This window comes from Pundamilia nyererei, unplaced genomic scaffold (assembly GCF_000239375.1).
Source record: "Pundamilia nyererei isolate P.nyererei 1_Seehausen unplaced genomic scaffold, PunNye1.0 scaffold00022, whole genome shotgun sequence".
Taxonomy (NCBI): Eukaryota; Metazoa; Chordata; class Actinopteri; order Cichliformes; family Cichlidae; genus Pundamilia; species Pundamilia nyererei.
This window is the reverse complement of record NW_005187423.1, coordinates 2,564,286-2,583,619: the sequence shown is the minus strand read 5'-3', so window position 1 is coordinate 2,583,619 and position 19,334 is coordinate 2,564,286. Positions and strand designations below refer to the sequence as shown.

Here is a 19,334-nt window from a genome sequence, read left to right as displayed (position 1 = left end):
AAAAAAAAAATCAGTATCTAAAATGCTGTGAACTCAATTTTCTCTCTGTTTACAGATGCGTTTTACGACATCGTCACTGTTGGTGCCCCAGCTGCCCACTTCCAGGGCTTTAAAGGTGGTGGTCTCCAGCGACTCCTGAGCAGATATGAAGCAGAGAAAAAGAGGTACAAAATAAATGTTTACACCATGAAGGCATAGGTACCTGAGTGATTTAATCCAGACCCATGTTGGAGGAACTGGCTTTTATTGACAAAAGAATCTAACTTGGTCATAATTAATACTGGCAAACAAATTTGTCCCTGGCCCACAGACTTTATTTTCGGAGCCCCATACAGTTACTTACAGCCAAGCTATTGCTGAAATTAGACTGGGACTCTACTGCCTCTGACAGCTCTATTTGACTCGAGGCAACAGGCGTGATGGAAAGGGTTTGTTGAGTCAGAACTTCCTCTGCACCTGTTCTTTTTCCTGGCAAGCATTTTTCTTCTTCCTAAATATGTTCGTGAACACTGAAGAGCCGCTTTTTTTCTGCAACTTCCCAGCTGCCAGCTGCAGCTCGCACTCGAGTTTTAAGGTTTCAAGAAAGGGGGAAATTGTCAGCTGAGTTTATGAGCAGCGATAAAACTGGTACTACACAACGATGTTTGGAGTGCACATGGACACCAGTTGTCAGATGGGTCTGCAGTTAGTCTGCAATAATCCAGCCATTGTGATGACCTCTAATTTTTCTCATAGAACCAAGTCCTTCTTCTAAAACAATATGAATTCTTAAAAAAATATTTGCTTGGAGTATAAACTCTTTCTAATATACTGCTCTTTCTCAAATCAGTGTTCAACCTAGAAACATTTTTAGTGCCTTTCATTGACAAACAGGGAGCTTTTTATATTTTTATGTTTTATTAAGTTCGGTATTTGGCTGTGAAGCATCTCTCTGCTCATGGCTGGATGGGTTAAATGTGTCTTGTTTGCTTTCTTCACTGACCATCACTGCTAGATCTCCAAATCCTGTCATGGTGCTGGGTCTGTGATCCAACGTTTGTGTTTGAATCTTTGAGTTTTGTTAATTCACGATTGTTTTTGATTTTCAAAAATTGTTAATTAGTTCCCTTTACTGTCCCCTCCCTGTTCCCTTAGTCTCATCTCAGGGCTCAACTCAAGTCTTCTGTGTTCAGTTACTCTCATTTTCATGTTGTTTATCTTTTTATCTCTCAGTCCTTTTCTCATTGTTTCCTGTTTTATTTTGGTAATCTCTTATCCTGCGTGCTTAGTGTTTAGTTTTTGCTTTACTCAGTCTCATTTCCTTGAAAAGTTTCAGCTGCGTTCCCTGGTGTTTTCACTTCCCCTGATCACCCTCCTGTGTATTCATTGTTGCTATCTCCCCTAGTCCTTTGTCTGAGTGTCTGTTCTTCAATCCCTTGTGTCTCCCAGCTTTAGTTCAGCAGTGTTGGGACTAACACGTTATTAAGTAACACGTTACAGTAACTACGTTGTTATTGTGGTAACGAGCACGGTAACTAGTTATTATGCCAGGAACGCGTTAGTCGTTACTGGGATTTAGATAGGGTCGTTACTCGTTACTTCGTGTGGTGGCTATCGCGGAGCTTCCACAGATTCAGTAACATTAGCATGTGGTGGAGGCCAGCAGGTGGATGAGAGAAAACGGACACAGAAGGAGGAGAGACCCAAGGTGGCCGCCGGTCCAAGTGTGAACTGAACTTCAGGTAAGAAGTTATGACCTGCAGTCTCTCTGGGTCAGATATGAACCAAGTTTAGGTGGAGTTTATTTTCGTTATTCTGACTTTTTCTGTACTGCGTACTAGCTAGCATGACAGAGTTTCTATACAGCTGGGTGGTGCTATGAAGTTAATGATGTTGAACTTTATTTTGTTCATAAGGTTAATTATTAGAGTTGCCAACCGTCCAGTAAAAAACAGAATCGTCTCGTATTCAGAGAAAATATTACAGGTTTCGTATTGAGGTGCAAAGGAACACAGTTTGTCCGGTACTTCAGCTACAATGAAAAAGACACAAAGCTGGATTTATTCTGTCATGACGCTGCAGCTGCCTCTTCTCCTCTCATTCTCTCCCCCCTCCCTCTCCTGTTTCTACTTCAATCATGAAACTGATCAATGATCAGCTGATCGGCTTTTCTCTCTTGTTTGTTTATCGCCCACTTTGCACCAGAAAGAGGAAACCAGGGGTTGAACAACAGCAGCACGTTTAAGCTTGATCAGCTGTTGTTAGAATTTATTTAATATTAATTTCTAGTATCAGCTGATGTTTGCTGGAGCCACAGCTGTAAAGCTGCTGGTCATGATATGGTTTGGATATGTGGTGAGAGGGAAACGTGAAGATGAAACCAGGAGATGTCCTTACTGAATCATCAGAGCTGTGATGGAGAAACAGGTTTACCTTTTAGGTGACATGAATAAGTTGAAGGGAAGTTATGAACTGTTTCTGAGAGACAAATAAGACCAGGATCCTTTTTTAGGTAGCTGACAGCTGGTAACTGTGCAGGGGCGGATCTAGCAAAGTTTTGCCAGGGGGCCATGTAGGGCATTAACAGGGAGAGGGGGGCACAAAGAAATACTTTTCTTTCTTATTCTCATTTAAAATGTCTAGCTTTTATTAAATAATTATCTGAATCTTACAACAAACGATTGATAGATTGATACATATATACCATCAAGACAGTGTACATCACTGTCACAACAGCGTTTGTTTTCATTCAAAGGCTTTATGATTTTTCCTATAATGGTGGGCTGGTTTTTGTGTTGGATGTAAAAAGCGCACATGACGCTGTAACATAGGCTAGAATCATGGCAACGGTCAATGACGGTCCAGGCGTGGGATTTCTCTCGTGGAAATATGCACATTATTTTTTTTTTTCTATTGGTAGGTGGCACAGTGCACTTGTGTCAAGTAAGCAAGCTAGAAGACTGGCAAAGTTATGGAAGCAACACATTAACAAGAGAATTCTGAGTAAAACCAAAGTTACTTTCCCTAGTAAGTTTGAAAGTACCGAGTAACTTGAAGTAACTGAGTTACTTTTGATAGAAGTAACTAGTAATGTAACTAAGTTACTAATTTAAAGTAACTTACTCAACACTGATGTTCAGTAAGTGGAAGATTTCAGTTTTCCTTCTTATTCAGTTTTGTTTTGTACACTGATCATCAGCTTCGATAAATTCTCGAGTTTCCTGTTTAACTATGCCTGAGAACCCAAAAGCAGAATCTGCTTTTGGGTTCTCACTTTCAACATTTGACAAATGACGTTGATAATGGTATTATGCACACACATACATATATAAAACTGAAAATGCCCTCAGGGGCCAACACATGCATATGAGTCTCTCAAACCCGAGATCAGCAGTATCCTGTAAATGTTGCTGTCTTTGCCTTTTGGATGCAGGATGGAGCTATATGTCACTGAGGTTCAGTATGTGGTCACTTGAGTGATGCCAGATGAAATGAAGGGTGATTTTTCCCATAGCTCCCCATAGAGTGCAAAGTCATTACAGACCATGCCAGATCCAATTAGTTACAGAGTTTGCAGCTCAAGAAAAGGGGGAGAAGCAAGATTGAGAGGGCTGAGGTATGGGTATAAAATGGATAAGCTGAAGGGAAAATAGTCGCGGCCCTGTGCTGATAATAAAAAATAAAGAAAGGGCTTTTTTTACGGTAAAGTGCACAAGTGAATTTGCTGAAGATGGTCAGTTTTATCTGCTAGCATGAACAATGATAATGTTAGCATATTTTCGAGAATCCACTGAAGTGAAATCATTCACTTTGAATGAGAGATTAGACTTCAGAAATAATTCTCTGGGGAGACACAGCTTTTTGTTTCATATTTGCCTTAGCTAATGACTCACTGTAGCTTAAATTTTCCAATTTTCCGCCTGGCTACCCGACTACGGCCTGCACTCAGCCTGCATGTTTGACCTGGAATGTAGTGATTTGTCAGTAAAAACAGGAATAAACTCAAATTCTCCAAGTATTCACTCAGGCCATTATAACGGACGTGCACGCTTACTAAATGGCTGAAGGACAGGAAAGACACTCATTATTTTATTGTTCGGTCTGCCTTTATTGTGCACACACCAAACATCAGACCAACTATTTAGCCTAAAAGGACCTGATGAGGCTTTTTGTGTGTGTTAATGCGAAGTACTGTTGCTGTTTCTAAGCAAGAGTCCCTTAATTGCACTGTAAGTCAAGCCTATTTCAGCAGAGCAAAGATTCATGTGCACACACACACTCGCGCACGTGTTCATTATACTTCTTCCAGTATGCCTCCTCGGCTTTCAGAGGCAGCCTTTTGTAATCACATTTGATTAAAAAGGGAACAATCGGCGAGATGTGAGCCTTGGCTATTCAATGTGATATTAATTCATCAAAGAGAAGATGGAAAAGGATTGAGAAAGGAAAAAAGGAAAACCTGAGCACAGAGGTGTTACCAGGAGGGCAATAAAAGAGCTATTTGTCTTTGTTCCCTGGACACTAGAAGAGAGAGACGGGGGGGCTCTTTCCAGATCCATTAAAAACCTGCACTCGCCAAACTTGGCATTGGTCAGAGTACGCAATGTAGTTTGTCTCTCAGGATGGGCCAGGAAAGAGTTTAATCAATAGCTACACTTAGTATTCCTCAAGGAATTTTGCACATGTACACACAGAGCAAAAGCATTTATCTTTCATTAATGCGTGCAGTCCCATTTAAATGTCTGTTTTAAAAGTCACTGGGTTATCATCTGTTTTTAATTGAACCCTGTAGACACTGGTTTTGGATTTTACATTACCAATTATTCATCTAATCTGAATAATGATGCATTTTTCTCTGCATTTTTTGGAGACAGATTCAGAATCCAAACATTGTCCCCTGTTTTTTTGGTTTTTTTTGCCCTGTCTAGACTGAGGGAGACAGTGTGGCTGCATTTTACTGAAAGAAGGAGTTGCAACATAAACGTGTAGCTGGAACTTTTGTTAGGTCAGCTTTAGTTAGTTGGTGCAGACTTTATACAGCAGAGGTTCTCCCAGTATGTGTCTCTGAATTCTGTCCACCGTAACTGAGAGGGGAAGGAAGCACTGTCATTTCGCGAGGCCTCCCGGTCAAGCAGAACTGCCGAGTGACACATTTCAGGGACACAGAGAGTGGGTGAAACTCGCACAGCCTTAATAGAGTCTCACGGGGCTGATGTTCAGATTTAATGTGACTAGCAGCATGTTGTCCAACAAAATAACTTCCTCCCTGAATTACTGTGTGTGGTTGAGGGACAGGACATTGGCAGTGGCTGGGACTCCATGCTGATGGGCAGCAGCTTGTTAGTTCTTTGCCTGTTCTGGAGTCAGCCCGCTCCAGGTTGTGTGGATGATGGTGAAGGATGCTGGCAGAAGCCTTGAGGCTTCTCTGGTCACAGATCAGGGTCTGAAAGTGTCTGAATCATTAAGTAAAGTTTTGGCTGTTATTCTGAGAACCGCTCTGAGATCAGTGCCCAGTGGAGGATTCAAAAACAGATGGGAGATTGGCGCTTTAAAGAATCTCATTTGAGATCAGATCTTCTAGCATGTAGCTACAGAAAACTGCATATTTTTACTGGGCCGTGAGGCAGTGGCCTGGTTTAAGGACCGTGATTAGAGCATGCTGTCTAAATGACAGAGGAGGCTTTGGCAGTCACCTGAAGTGCTCCAGAGCTCTGTGCTGACGTAGCTAAGTTTTACTCCTGCTGGCTGTCAGCAGGTCAGGGTTAGCTCTTCATTAATTTCCTCTACACTATTAATTAGCCATCCGTTGGAGGTGCTTGCTTAATTATGCCGCTGGGCCCAGTGGTTTTCTCTTTCTCATTACTGTCATAACCAATTCCTATTGATCAGATGCGAAAACCAAAGAAGTTCACCATGGACAAACAAAGAGTTTTAGAAGCATCTTGTCAGGCTTGGAATTTCCTCCTGAACTAAAGTTAGGGGGAAAAAAGTGGTGTGCCATTTGTGTCTGAGCATCTGGATGAGCGAGATGCTGCTTGTCTATGAAAAGTGAATCCTAAGAATGGTGATAATTTTATGAATGAATCAATGTGCAGGTGTAAAGCGCACTCAAGTGTGCCGTGCTTATTGTGGGAGTGGCAGCACACCTTCGGTATTTTAATGACTGGTGCAGGGCGCACTGAGAGTGGTGAGAGGTGGGATTAAAAGGAATCCATTATCATACATTATCAGTGAGTGTGTTAAAGTCTGGCAGCAGTTCTTTCTGAAAACATTTCTCTTGCCACAGTGCTGTCTGTAAAGGAGTCTTACCTGAAAGGAAACCAATATTCACAGTAGAAGGAGACATGTGAGTGCAAATATTGTCCGATGCAGACGTACCTCAATAGTCAGATGAATCAAATTGTTGTTTCCGACATTTTCATTTCATTGTGTTGACGCCACAGACCACAGCATTTCCATTATGAAAATTATGAAAACTTAACAGCAAACTGTGTAAGAGTCAGCACAAAGCAAACCCAAAAATACACATTAAAAGCAGAGAACACAGCAGTGCAATGCAACAAGACACACTGCACAATACAAAATGAGATACAAGATAGAGCACTATAAAACAGGAAGATAATTATTTGACTCCATAACTGATCCCAGTTTTGTTTAATATGACATCCAAATCAGTATGCAGTTTAAGTTCTCTTGATGAAGACTTCCTCATGTTGAAAACAGAGAAAAGCTTGTTTTAATCAGACCAAATTTCCATACTGAGTAAACATTTAAATTTTTCTAGATAATAAGCCACAGCATTAAAAATAATGTTTACACTGTAACTTTCAAATAAATGACAATGCTGGGGATATAAAGTATGAGTAATACCAGGATTGTAATGTTAAAGCATCAATCTAACCTTATTATAATGCACACACCAATGCTCTGTTGACTGAGTAACTTTCATCCCTTAAAATACTGACCCTGTACATATTTAAGAAGAAGAAGAAGAAGAAGAAGAAGAAGACCCTAGTGAAGCAGAGTTAAGCTTGTGTCCAGAGACATCCACAACCATCTGGCAACCACCTATCTTTAGAGAAAATAAGTATCCCCACATCAGTTAGTGAGTGGTTGCTGGATGTTGATTGTAGATGAAATCGATTGGTCAGGCTCTAGTCACATAAACATAGAGAGGTTAGCATGGAGCATGTCAGCTTGTCTCCTCTTGCTAGCTACTTCTCCAGCAATAGCACCAGTGTGCAAAGTGTCATAGAAACCAGAACCAAAAATAAAAGTTAAAGTTGCGCCTTTTGAAAAATGATGGCAGCATTGAGACGCAGCTTTTACTTTCAAGTTTAACATTCTTGCTTCTGGGTTGCGTCCCACTTTTTCAAATTTTACAACTGCTTCGTGACAGTTTGCAGACAAGTGCGCTTCTTCCATCCTCCAGGCCACAGACTCTGCTTTACAGTGCACTGCATAAACCAGAAAGCACGGCAACTCTGACGCATGTAACTGAAGTCTCGCATAGTGTAGAGAGTTAATAAATGAAGGTCAAAGGCTGTCATGAATAAAATATATGTATATATATGTATATATATATATATAAATCAAATGCTGGAGAATTTTTTTTTGTACAACTGCATCTAAGATTTTTAACTTTCTTTGATAAAATAGGCCAAAAATAAATAAGCAGCACGTGAACAAAGAGAGTTTGTGAGATAAATGTTTCCAATATTTAATATAAAAAAATATCAAATTCTCGATGGATCATAGTCAGGAGGGGGCTGTGTTTTGATGTGTGCATGATTGCTACTATTAACAAATATAATGAGTCCCAGTATGGAGTATAGTACAACTTCAAATTCAGATACTACAGTTTTGGGGTACAATAAGTGGTTCTTAATGGAAAATGGCAGGTCTACAGGACTGCATTTGTTGGTTTAGCGCAGACTTTCCCAAAGTGTGGAGCCCGGCACCTTGGGGGGAGGGGGGGGCGCAGAGCCGTTGCAGGGGGGGGCACAGTATGAAGGGGGGGGGGCAAAGAAAAAGCAAGGCTTGGACACTGCTAGCACGGCGCCTCCACAAACACAAAGCAGGAGATGAAGCATCGCTGAATATGTTTCCAAACCAACTTCATTCTAAGCCAAAGACTAGAAAATATGGTGAAGCGTGTTTTCCCTTTGGTTTCACCTGCACAAGTGCCAAGGTAGGTCTCCCCTGCTTAATTGGTTTTCCCTTCGTCGGGAGCAGCGCTGGGCTCTTCAAATCACAGACAAACAGGATCCCACATTCTTGATTTTTAGTTCACAAACACTTGTTGTAATGACTAACTACTCCTGACATTTTGGAGATGTTAGCTCTTTGTCCAGTAAAGTTACAGCGGGATACAAATAATATCAGGCTGATCCTGCCACGATTTGTTCCCCCGGTTCAAATCACGGACAAACAGGATCCCACAGCTGTTTAGTTTTTTAAACCCATTTTGCACAGAGAGGCATTTTTTTGAAAAATTTATTGATAGCAATGTTGAATATTATTACACAGGGAAAAAAACAACTACACCTAAAATAATCACACCGTGACGCCTCTGCCTTTCTAAATGGAGGGACAGTAACTGCGTGTATATATGTAAGCGTGTAAAACCTGCAGATAGAGACAAAATAGAAAACAAAATAAGATAGAGACAGAATCTGCAATTCATCTCATGTAAGCAATAACGTGGCGCAAACGTAATACAAAAGGGGGCTAGCAAAAAAAGTTTGGGAACCACTGGTTTAGCATAACATGCAATCATGAATTTCAGTGATGCGTTGAAATTGTATGACACATGCATATTATTAAAAACATAACAACAGCAAAACTCCCACTCAGTTTATCGAAAAGTCTCAGTTTGTCCCTTTGAGGGGGAAAAAAGAAAACCAGTTCACTTGAAATGCTTCATGCATTACTGTATGTATGGAAATGTAAACTAATGAGTCTCTGAGGTCTGTAGTCATACACATAAATATTCATGAAATGCATACAATCTTTACAGTTGGGATAGTCGCTGGACAAATGACTCATTCATGTTGTGAATTTTAATGAACACATTAACATTCTCTTCTCATACTGTTTGGAGCAATCGTACACAAAAGCAATACTCGATGTAAAAATATTTCCCAGTGGCACTAATAATTCTCTTATTAGTAGCATCGAATCTTTTATTTTCTTTCCCAATTAATTTCTCACTTCTTTTGTGAGGATTAGATATGATGTTGCAATGCAAGTCTCGCAGACATAATAGATCAGGCATTCAAAACACTCTGATAAAATGGCAACAAAGGTAGAAAACATTAAAAAGTTTTTATTGGAACCAATTTAAGTCAAACAGAAGGTTTTGGTCATGGGGAGGATTTTATGAGTTCGGTAGTATCGGGTTACACTGTGCGTACACTGTGCATTTCTGTCATCCTTTTGCTTTCTTGGGATCATGTTTAAAACACCTGGAACACAACACTCCAAAATTACATCAAAGGTGGAAAACGCACCCAGGGCTTGAAATGACACATCCTCCTGTGCTGCCCTTTTGCCCACTCATTAAGTTTCACAGATTTGCATTCACAGATTTATGCTGTTTTACCTTTGCACCATTTGCTATCTTGGTAGACCTGCTTGAACTGACAGCCATGCTGATGAGGCAATTAAAGTTCCTCGCCTTAGCCGGCCTTAGAGGGGATCAATTCTGTCCTCTAGCATCAGGTGGCGGGTCCCAACATTCATTATTGCCTGCAAAGGCTCCCTAATGGGATTGGATTTGTTCTTATGAGTCAACAGGGCTGTTATTGAATCTGAGTTGCTGAAGCAGTTGTCCTCTTCCTACAAATTTCTCCTTTGCCTCTTTTCTGAAGTGTCTTTGTTGTTGCAGTCCTGAAGGATTTTCTTTTTGGTTTCTCTTTAGTTCTGCATAATGTACTAAGACAGATGTAAGCTCACAGGGGATGAAAAGGTATTACAGACTTTACTTTGTTGCAGTAGATTATTCACTTTAAGAATTCTGTGTGGTGCATATCATAGCGTTTGGTGGTATGGTTGTGGAAGTGGGGATAATAGAAGTGAGTAAGTAGTAATGTTGGGGTTCTGTGTGGTGTAGTACTTCACACAGTTTTCCCTGTGTCTCCATCTCACTTAGTGATTGCTTTGATTAGCTTTAAGCTTGTGGGTGGTAGTCCTCCAGGGGGCTCATTAGCTGTAATGACAAGGCCAAGAGTTTAAAGTTAGCCAGTCACACATAGTTGGTAGCTGGTATCTACTACGGCTAATTTCTTAAGGCCTTCAGCTTTTCACATTTATTGATACATCAGGTAACAGAGTTTCACACAGGGCAACATCTAAAGACCCACTTTCTTTCTCTCTCTGCAAATTATTAAGAGCGCTACAGAGAATTTTGTATTATATTTTGCCCTCTTTGTGTGCACCCCTCCCTTCATCTCCGTCTTTTCTTTTCACTCTCTTTCTTATGTCAATTATGCCTTAGGATGTGGCTCTGGGGTCTGGCCTACATAGAGGTTTGCACTCGAAATTGTCTCGGAGGGTTGCAAATGAATGCCTCGCTCCACGCTACATTTGATGGCAGGAAGTCAGCAGAAACTCATTGAAAGTCACTGGAACTTTACCCGAGGAGAATGTTTGATTGGAGTGATTTGCCCCGAATCTAGAACTGACAAAAGGTGTTTTTGTCTGCGATTAAATAGCTCCCTGGAAATGAAAAGAGGATTCATTATTCATAAAGGGAAAATGGGTTGACATTGGACTACAGGTCCAATTTGACAGTTCAGGCTAAGTACCTGGAAAGTGTTCCCTCTGACACTTGCATAGTAGCAACACGTACTGAAATGTGCTCGGGAAAATGAGTGTGCCGAGACAATATGTTTATAGTCAACACAGTTAATTGTTTATTATTTAACCTCAACATAGAGATGATGATCCCCCTGAATAATGTACTTCTGATCAGATGTGAAGAGATTACTGTTAAGCTTTAGTGGAGTTGTTGTACAATAGGAATAGCCAATGTATTTAATTTTACTGATGTCGTCAGGAGCTAACACTTGTGGTGCAAGGTGCCAAAAAGACACCTAACAAAGTGTCAGTGTAATTAGATATCACTACTTACTTTAGGTCACCCTTGAACTACCTGATTTGAACAGCCCAGCGCTGCTCCCGATGCAGGGAATTTTGTTTCAACAACAGCCTTCTTCAGCATGCACTGCAGCATTGAAGCCAGTTGGACCGTATATTTTTCCTGTTAGTCCCTAATATTGAATGTTACAATAACCCAGGTATTTCTCCAGTGGATTCAAAGCGAGTAGGTGGATGTCAGGTTTACTGCCTCCAACGCAGTCTGTCCAGACGTGTCTCCCACCAAACCATATTCCTGTGTGAGCTACCATGTGAGAAAGGGCAACAATGCACGCTATCTCAACCTGTTCCTCTGAAATAGTTTGGAGTTAAGTGAAAACTGCTTTTTTGAATGAAAGCCACTGATGATACTGGTGCTCTAAATCAGAGGCTCTGTGGTGTGGGAGTTAACACTTTCACCTTACGATCCCTGGTTGAATTCTAGGAGAGGACACGCCCAAGGGAGGGTTAAATCAGGAAGGGTTTCCGAGACAAAATCAAACAGATCCATCTGCTGTGATGACGCCTTGGGATACAAGGGAACAGCTGAAAGCTCCTTTACATGTAATTCACATTGCAGCTGGTTACTGGTTCAAAAATATTTTTCATGGATACAGCAGGTCCTTGTACCTTGTTTGATATCAGTGCTGGACATTTCCTTACTAGCACTACCTACTAGCACTAGTTATGGTAAATGCTATGTTAAGTGGTCACTAAGAGAATCAACATCACAGGTCAAAACAGTTCTCACATGAGCTTCTGTCCAGAGCAGCTATTTTCTCAATGTGATAAACTCGTGTGGAGTGGAGTTTTATTCTTATCTGAACTGGGGCTCTTTCAAACCTCTCCAACCTGCTATAACTATTCCCAGTTCAGGGCCAGGCACTGCAGTCTGATGTTTTTTTTTCTCTCTCTTTTTCCTCTGTCACAGCTTCAGCACTGCCTACCAGTGTATCTACTACTCCCCAGAGCACACAGCCAAAGCTCAGGAGGTACTCAACATCATGAGCCTCCTCCAGCCCCTCATCACGAGGTTAGTGGACCAGCTCCTTCAGGCTGCCCATGAGCACTCTTCCCCTGGACTGAGGGATGCACTCAAGCACCTTTCTGACAAGGTGAGGCAGCACTTAAGCCTTTCATTTGCAATCACTTCCATCTCACCTATCTCTTTATTCCTCTTTACATCAAGCTGCTGCAGTACACAAAGCATAGGTATGTCGTGCCAAATGATTTTTACCTCAGAAACGAGAGCCCTATATATTAATCTTTAAATGTGGTGATAAGTTGATGAAAACCCAAATTAAATGGCTGCCCTCCAACAGGAGTTAAAACACCAAAGAGTTACTTTGCACCAGCTTTGATAATCTCTGACTGGTAGTTGGCTCACCACAAACAAAAGCTGCAATATTCAGAAAAATAACTTTAAAAACTGCAGTTGCTTTGAAACCATTAAGCACACATACACACAGAGACATGCATATACTAAGCAGACAACCCCAGGAATAGATCCATAAGTCATCATAAAAACGGCAAACTAACAAAAGTGAATAGCAGCATGGAGGTTTATGGAGTTGAGGCGTTTTTATCAGTATAATTAATGAATTACATCTGGTGCTGTCAGATTGCAATCTGTTGTGGGAGAGATTGTTTTTGCCACAGTGGAATAGAGCCCAATCAGCCTGCTTAATTGGTACATTCGCTCTGTCACCACTTCCTCTCATCCTTGATTAGACATGCACACATTGGCCAAGTAAACGCCTGGCCTGGTCAGCACAAGCAGTGCTGTCCTCTGATTAAAATCTCAAGCTGTGTTTGTTCATGTACGTGAGTGAGTCTGAGGGTGACAGGAGGATGAGAATGTGCCTCCGTGTTTAAAAGCTGATGTGGCATGACTCTCTTAAAATCCCAAGCATTTTAATCATGAAGATAACGCAATATATGAGTATTTCACACGCTGACACCTGCACAAGCAAGTCGACTCATTTTGTTTTGTTTATTTGTTTATTTTTTTCAAAAGTCTCAAAGGAATGGTTTGACATTACTGGGAAAAGGTTTATAATCTTTTTTGACCACATGAGATGATGAATACATCTGTCATGTCCATATATAATGTATGAAACTACATATTCTTTACTTAGCTTGACTTAGCTTATCTTAGATTAGCTTAGATTAGATTAGCGTATAGACTGGAGATGAGGAAGAAAATTAGCCTGATTTTATGAGGTAGCTTTCTATCTGCTGTTTGACTACAGTTAAAGCAGTACTAAAAATTTTCCTTTATCTCTTATGAAGTAAAGAGGGTTCACAGTATTGATGATAAATGTGACATTTAGAAGAAGTCACAGCTAGCTAGCTAGTACCACAAAGTGCTACCAATGCAAAATCACACTGGATAAGATTATGGATAAAATAGACACTTTGCATGGATTAGCACTGTGGGATTGTCTTAGATGCTAAAGAAAAATATGGTGTGTTACAGTTTAAAAGTAGAGATTGTAATAATATTTTTATGAAATTATTTAGACCTGAAAGTTTTATATAATCACAGCCCTATGAAATAAATGTTTGTTGTGGTTAAAAAGTTGCCTGAAGGGTGCTGGTATAGCTCACCTCGTTGAGTAGACAACCCATACAGCTGTTGCAGGTTTGAACCCTCTCCAAGACTATTTATCATGTGTTTCACGCTGGTTTCTATTCTAGCTTCCCTGTCTTCTCTCTACTGTCCCATATCAATAAAGGCTTAAAAGCTTAAAAAAAAGAAAAGAAAATCCAATAAAATAAAAAAATGTAAAAGCAAACTCTTCAGCCGTGGACAGCAATGAAGCACCCAGCACATAGTTTGTGCTGAGTTAATGGCAGAGAAAATGTGGACCTCTGCAGTTACTGAGTCAGCAGAGCGTTGGTGACTTTTACCCACTCCGAGTTTCAACGCTCGGTGATCTGTAACTTTGGTCGTCTGCCACTTTGTGGGTTAGTTGCTGTGCTTCCTAAACCCTTCCACTTTGCAGTAAAACCATTTACAATCGACTGTAGAATATCTAGGAGTGAAGAAATTTCACAAGCTGACTTCTTGCAATGTTGGCATCCTTCTACATTACCTCACTCAAATTTTGTGAGATCTTTAGAATGACCCATTGTTTCACAAGTGTTTGTAAAGGCAGACTATATGGTTGGTTGCTTGGTTTTATACACCTGTGGCAAACACCTAAATTCAGAGATTTAGAGTTGTGGTCCACTACTTTTGTCAGTATAGCGTTGTTTTGTTTACCCTGGTTCGTCAGCAGCAGTAGCCTCATTTTTAAATTGCAACATGTTCAACTATCACGCTCATAACAATACTGCAAAGCTTGCAACAAAATAATTGGCATAATCATTTGACAATAAAAACTAATCATTACTTGCAGCCCTGTTACAGGCAACATCCTCTTGTTTTCAAGAAAATTAAATGTATTTTCTGTCCATTAGACAAAATATACTATTTCTCCTGTGAGTATAAAGTTTCTTGAATACAGAGCATATGTTGCACTTTAAAGGAATGTGGGAAAAATGACACTGCCATAGAAAAGGTTTTACACCGAAGCACTGCCTATGACTTTTCCTTCATAGTTCTAACCACCTGTGTCCAGGCCCAGTGCAACATTTTACTCCAGTGCTTTTTGCCACACACTTTCTGATTAGTTTTGAACATGGCCAATGTGCTGTTGCTTTTCTATACGTGGTAATGATTCTGTTGATGATGGTGACAATAATAATTTCACTCTGATGATAATTATAGTGAAAAGGCAATTGCAACACGTCCCCCCTTCCTCCAGCTGTGTCCTTGGGCAAGTTATATGTCCGCACTGTAACGGTTACCTGGAAAGACCGGCAGGTTTGCTCATCTATGCATGATTATGTCAGATGATGCTGTGTGTGGAGGTCATGAATGCAGGGGTAAATGTCCTCACAGCCCAGTGTTGCTGGAATCTGACCAGCTCTATTCATTCAGCCTCTTTCCACATTTAAAGTGAAGTTGCATAAACTGAAACATTTCTATTTTTATCACAACCAAACTGTGCTCATCCTTCAGGGTGAAACCATTTGAAACCATTCGGGGTGAACAGATTCCCACAGTTCTTCTTCTTTAGATCAAACCTAACTTATATTTTTTTGCCGGAGTGCACAGAAACATTTTCAGACTTGCACTCCTGCTCAGTGAAGATCACATCAGCAGATATTTTGAAGAAAACAGAATGTCTCCCTGAGGGATTTCGAGCATTTCAGATCCTTTAAAATGGGTAGGTGTTGAAGAGTTACACTAAGGAATAGGTTTTGAATGTGGGGGAGCAAAGTTGCTTTGGTTAAAGCTGCAGTGCATTCCTCCTTTGCCCAGTAGGGATCTGTTGGTGATATTTTACTTTGAAAACATATCTATATGGATCTTACAGTAGAGTGCATCATTAACATTTGGACTGCACTTCACTGAAGATCCTAATCTTAGTGGGTACAAGCTGAGTTTAATTTTAACACAATTCAGTGATTACCCGGTTGATTGATATGCTTCCTTTTAATCTAATCCCTTCACATTCATCCTGAAAAAAATGCATCGGATTTATAAGAATATCATTTCACCATCAGAGGGAGTTACTGTTTGAGCACTGGCACAGTCGAATAAAAAATGAGTTCTCTGACCTCATGGTTATGAAGTGCAAATATGACCTAGATTGTTTTACAGTACGCGGCTTTCCTCTGTAATCTCAAGAAATGAATAATATGGGGTGGCATAGATTGTGAATTAACACAGAGGTCAGATAAGCAGAGTTTAGTTTGAATATAAATTTACATTTTGATTGCCCAGTTACTCCTTATTGTTTCCAATACTTAGTCAAATGTGGCTCTTTTTTTCTTCTCATATAGAAGAGTTTTTTGAAAATATCTTATAAGACTTCATATGCTTATGTCCCAACCTATGGATGAATATATATATATATATTTTTTTTTTTAAATTTAATAAAAAATGATTCTTGTTAGTCTGAGAAAAAAAATCATAAATGTCCAAACGGACTCATGTATAGTATATTCATAAGTCATTTGGATTCATACAAGGCATTTGAATTGGGAAATGAATATATATATATAAATGTTCTTTTATAGCACTTTCCTACTCAAAACACTTTGTACAGCATCCCTCACTCACCCATTCATACAAGCAATTTCTTCTACACCTAACATTCATGCTTCAATGAACACATCATAGAGCAACTTGGGGTTTAGTCTCTTGCCCCAGGATACTTTGGCAGACAGGGATCGAACCACTAATCTTCCAAGTTGTAGATGACCGGCTCTACCTCCTGAACTACTGCCACCCTACGAGTTTGAATTAAATACAGTGGTGTTTTGTGTCTAGCTGTTGTTTGGCTTCTCTGCCCTAAACGTTCACCAAATGGTGACCTGGAGGCGGCAGAGTTGAAGATTTCAAGACTTTCGTTGGGTTCCTTGATTATCAGGGACAGGATTAGAATTGAATATATTGGAGCGGCAAAGGAATGTGGACACATTGGACAAATGTTGAAGGTGGAACTGCCACAGACAGGATTTGTGGATGTAGTGAAGGAGGACATGTAGAGGGTTGGTGTGATAGAGGAGGGTGTTACGGATAGGGTGACACCAAGGCATATGATCTGCTTTGGCGATACCTAAAGGGAGCAGCCAAAAGAAGAAGAACAGTTGCACACAATAGTGGCTACATAGTATAGTTAACACATTTGAGTAGTGTGTGAAAGATCCCTGTTTCAAGGAAGAGACACAAATTCCTGGGAATGTGTCCACATGGATCCAATATCCAACAGCATACTTTGATGGTCAAACCCAATGATAAATAGGGATAGGAGATAGATCATAAGCTCCCCCTGTGATGGTAGTAGAGTTAAACTAACAGGTTGTACTCTACTATAATTGGGTGATTGGTAGAGATGCTCAATGTCAAACCAGTTTAAAAAAAATGAATCTCATCGTCATAATCATTACAGACTCTTCTGTGAGTAGTGTTGCTGTCCCCTGTGACCGAAACCTCTGATACAAGTTAAGATGGATGTTTTTTTTCTTCTTCTTTTTTCTGCTCATTCATATTGATGAGTATTTAAAAATCAACAGAAGCAACAACTGTATTATTAATGATTATTATTTATGTATACTTTATTATAGCAAAGATCATTAGAAGAGTGACTCAAAAAGTTTGAGAGAATGTGAATTAACTAATTAGTGGCTATTAACATGTTAGTTGACTCCCAAAAAACAGAATCATTTTGGCCTTGGTCCCTGTACATGATGTTGTTACTGATTGGCTTAAGAAGGACAAGGAGAAAGATAACTGGTGAAGTGTGATGACTTTAAACTCACGGGGGTTTGATTGCATGGTAAAATATAAGTGACAAAAAAAGTAGCTTAAAATGAGAATGCCTTTTGCTTGCATTATATTATCTTTATAAATGTATATTATTATGAAGAATCTGTTGCCAAGGAATAAAGATTGTTGGCACTGCAAATGACCTTTGTGGTGTTGCATTGTCATCCAGGTTTGATCACATTTAAAGAGGCTTTACTTGCAGGTAGACAGTATCTATTAAAGAGCAAAGGAGAGAACACATTTGCCAAAGTGCAATCTTGGAAGCACCAGCTATCATCCGACAACCATTTAGGTTTTTAATTCACTTTTTAGAATCTGTCTGCATTCACGATTAATGACCGCCGCACAGAACAGGAAGTCTTGGCCCCGGATATCCATCAGAAGGCCCTAAATTTTGGCTGTTGTGATCTGATTATGGCCAGTGTGTCCCCATATTGATCACGTTGATGTTATCTGCAATGAATAATAGATGTTCGCCTTAACAAATCAACAAGCTGGCACTACCGTATTTTAAATGGGGCACGAGCTGAGGAAAGTTCAGAAACACTTCATCCACACGCAGCTTTTGTCAGTTCTGTTTCTGGGACAGGACGTTTTTAAATAGTTACCTACCTTCTTGCTGACGAAGCAGTCTCCATAATTCCTGTCACTTTCAATAATCTCACTATTCAGTCAACGGAAGAGAGGTATAGGAGCAGGAAAGGGCTGTTTGTGTGGAAAATATATGTATGTAATGACCTCGCAGGTTTCTTTTCATGGAGGGCTTGGCTTATGTGTTTTGTTCGACTGCATTTCCTGTGGTAATAGAATTGCTTATTGCAGTGGTAACTCAATTACTCTCGAGAGCCCTTATCATTTTTTACGCAGCGGCGGCGGCGGGCGTAAGACTCCTTGGTACCGGGATCATCATCAACTTACAGTAGCTGGTGAATTTAAGATCAAAGGAGGTGTGCTCCACGGAGCAGCAGGCTGGAGGAGGAGTAATTGAATTGTTTGTTCTTTGTTTCTTTTCTTTTTTTCTTTTCTTTTGGCTTACTGACTGCGCTGCAGTAATGGAGAGCACCTCCTTTATGGTGAAGGAGAGGGTTCATTTTGCTTATTTCTTTTCACTTCCTCTGTAAAATAGTTACTTGCTTCCAAGTTTGCCTCCACCAGTGTTTTCTTCGACCCGTTCTCCCTCGGCAGCGTGACAGTCTCTCTATATCCCGCTCACTTACTCTGTCACTTTTGCTTTTTCAGCACTTAAATTTGTATTTGTTGTCCTATCCAACAGTAACTTTCAGTGTCTATCTTTTTTTCCCTCCTATCTGTCTCTCTTTTCTTTCCTGCAGACAGAACAATTTGTTCACACTCTTAAGGATGAATTGGTCAAGAGTGCACTCCTAGCGCTGCATGCAGCGCAGCCAGGCTACGTTTCCAAGAACCAGAAGTCGACTCGGGCGCAGAGCCAACACCAAGGCCACACAAACCAGACCAATGACCAGAATCAGAACCCGATTCAGGGACTTCCAGGCCACAGTCCACCGACGTCGGTCACTGAGACCACAGTGGTGTGTAATAATGTGGAAGGAACCCAAACAACTGCTGGAGGAGAGCCTTTGTCACTGAAGCACCAAGACACCATACCCCACCATAAAGAGTACGATGAGGAGGAATGGGTACGCCCTTTTCTGCTTTTCTAAGTCATTTAGAAACATTTAAAAATTGTGATTGAGTTATCATTTCATTTTTTGACAAACTGATGTTTTCCCTGGTGCTTCTTACAGTAGAGCGCACACAGGGGGAAGCCGAAAACTATTACTGTATTAGAGATCTGCTATGGCAAATAATT

General features: G+C 40.4%; 1 protein-coding gene across 3 annotated transcripts in view; it reads left to right on the top strand.

Annotated features, from left to right (window-relative positions):
- The window catches only part of inpp4b (inositol polyphosphate-4-phosphatase type II B), a 184,356-nt gene that overhangs the window by 141,403 nt on the left and 23,619 nt on the right, over positions 1–19,334 (top strand). For all 3 annotated transcript variants that reach the window (XM_005726925.2, XM_005726924.2, XM_005726926.1), the window contains 3 exons: positions 56–164; positions 12,050–12,233; positions 18,835–19,161. In XM_005726925.2, the coding sequence (XP_005726982.1) occupies positions 56–164; positions 12,050–12,233; positions 18,835–19,161 (620 nt within the window). The remainder of the gene's footprint in view (positions 1–55; positions 165–12,049; positions 12,234–18,834; positions 19,162–19,334) is intronic.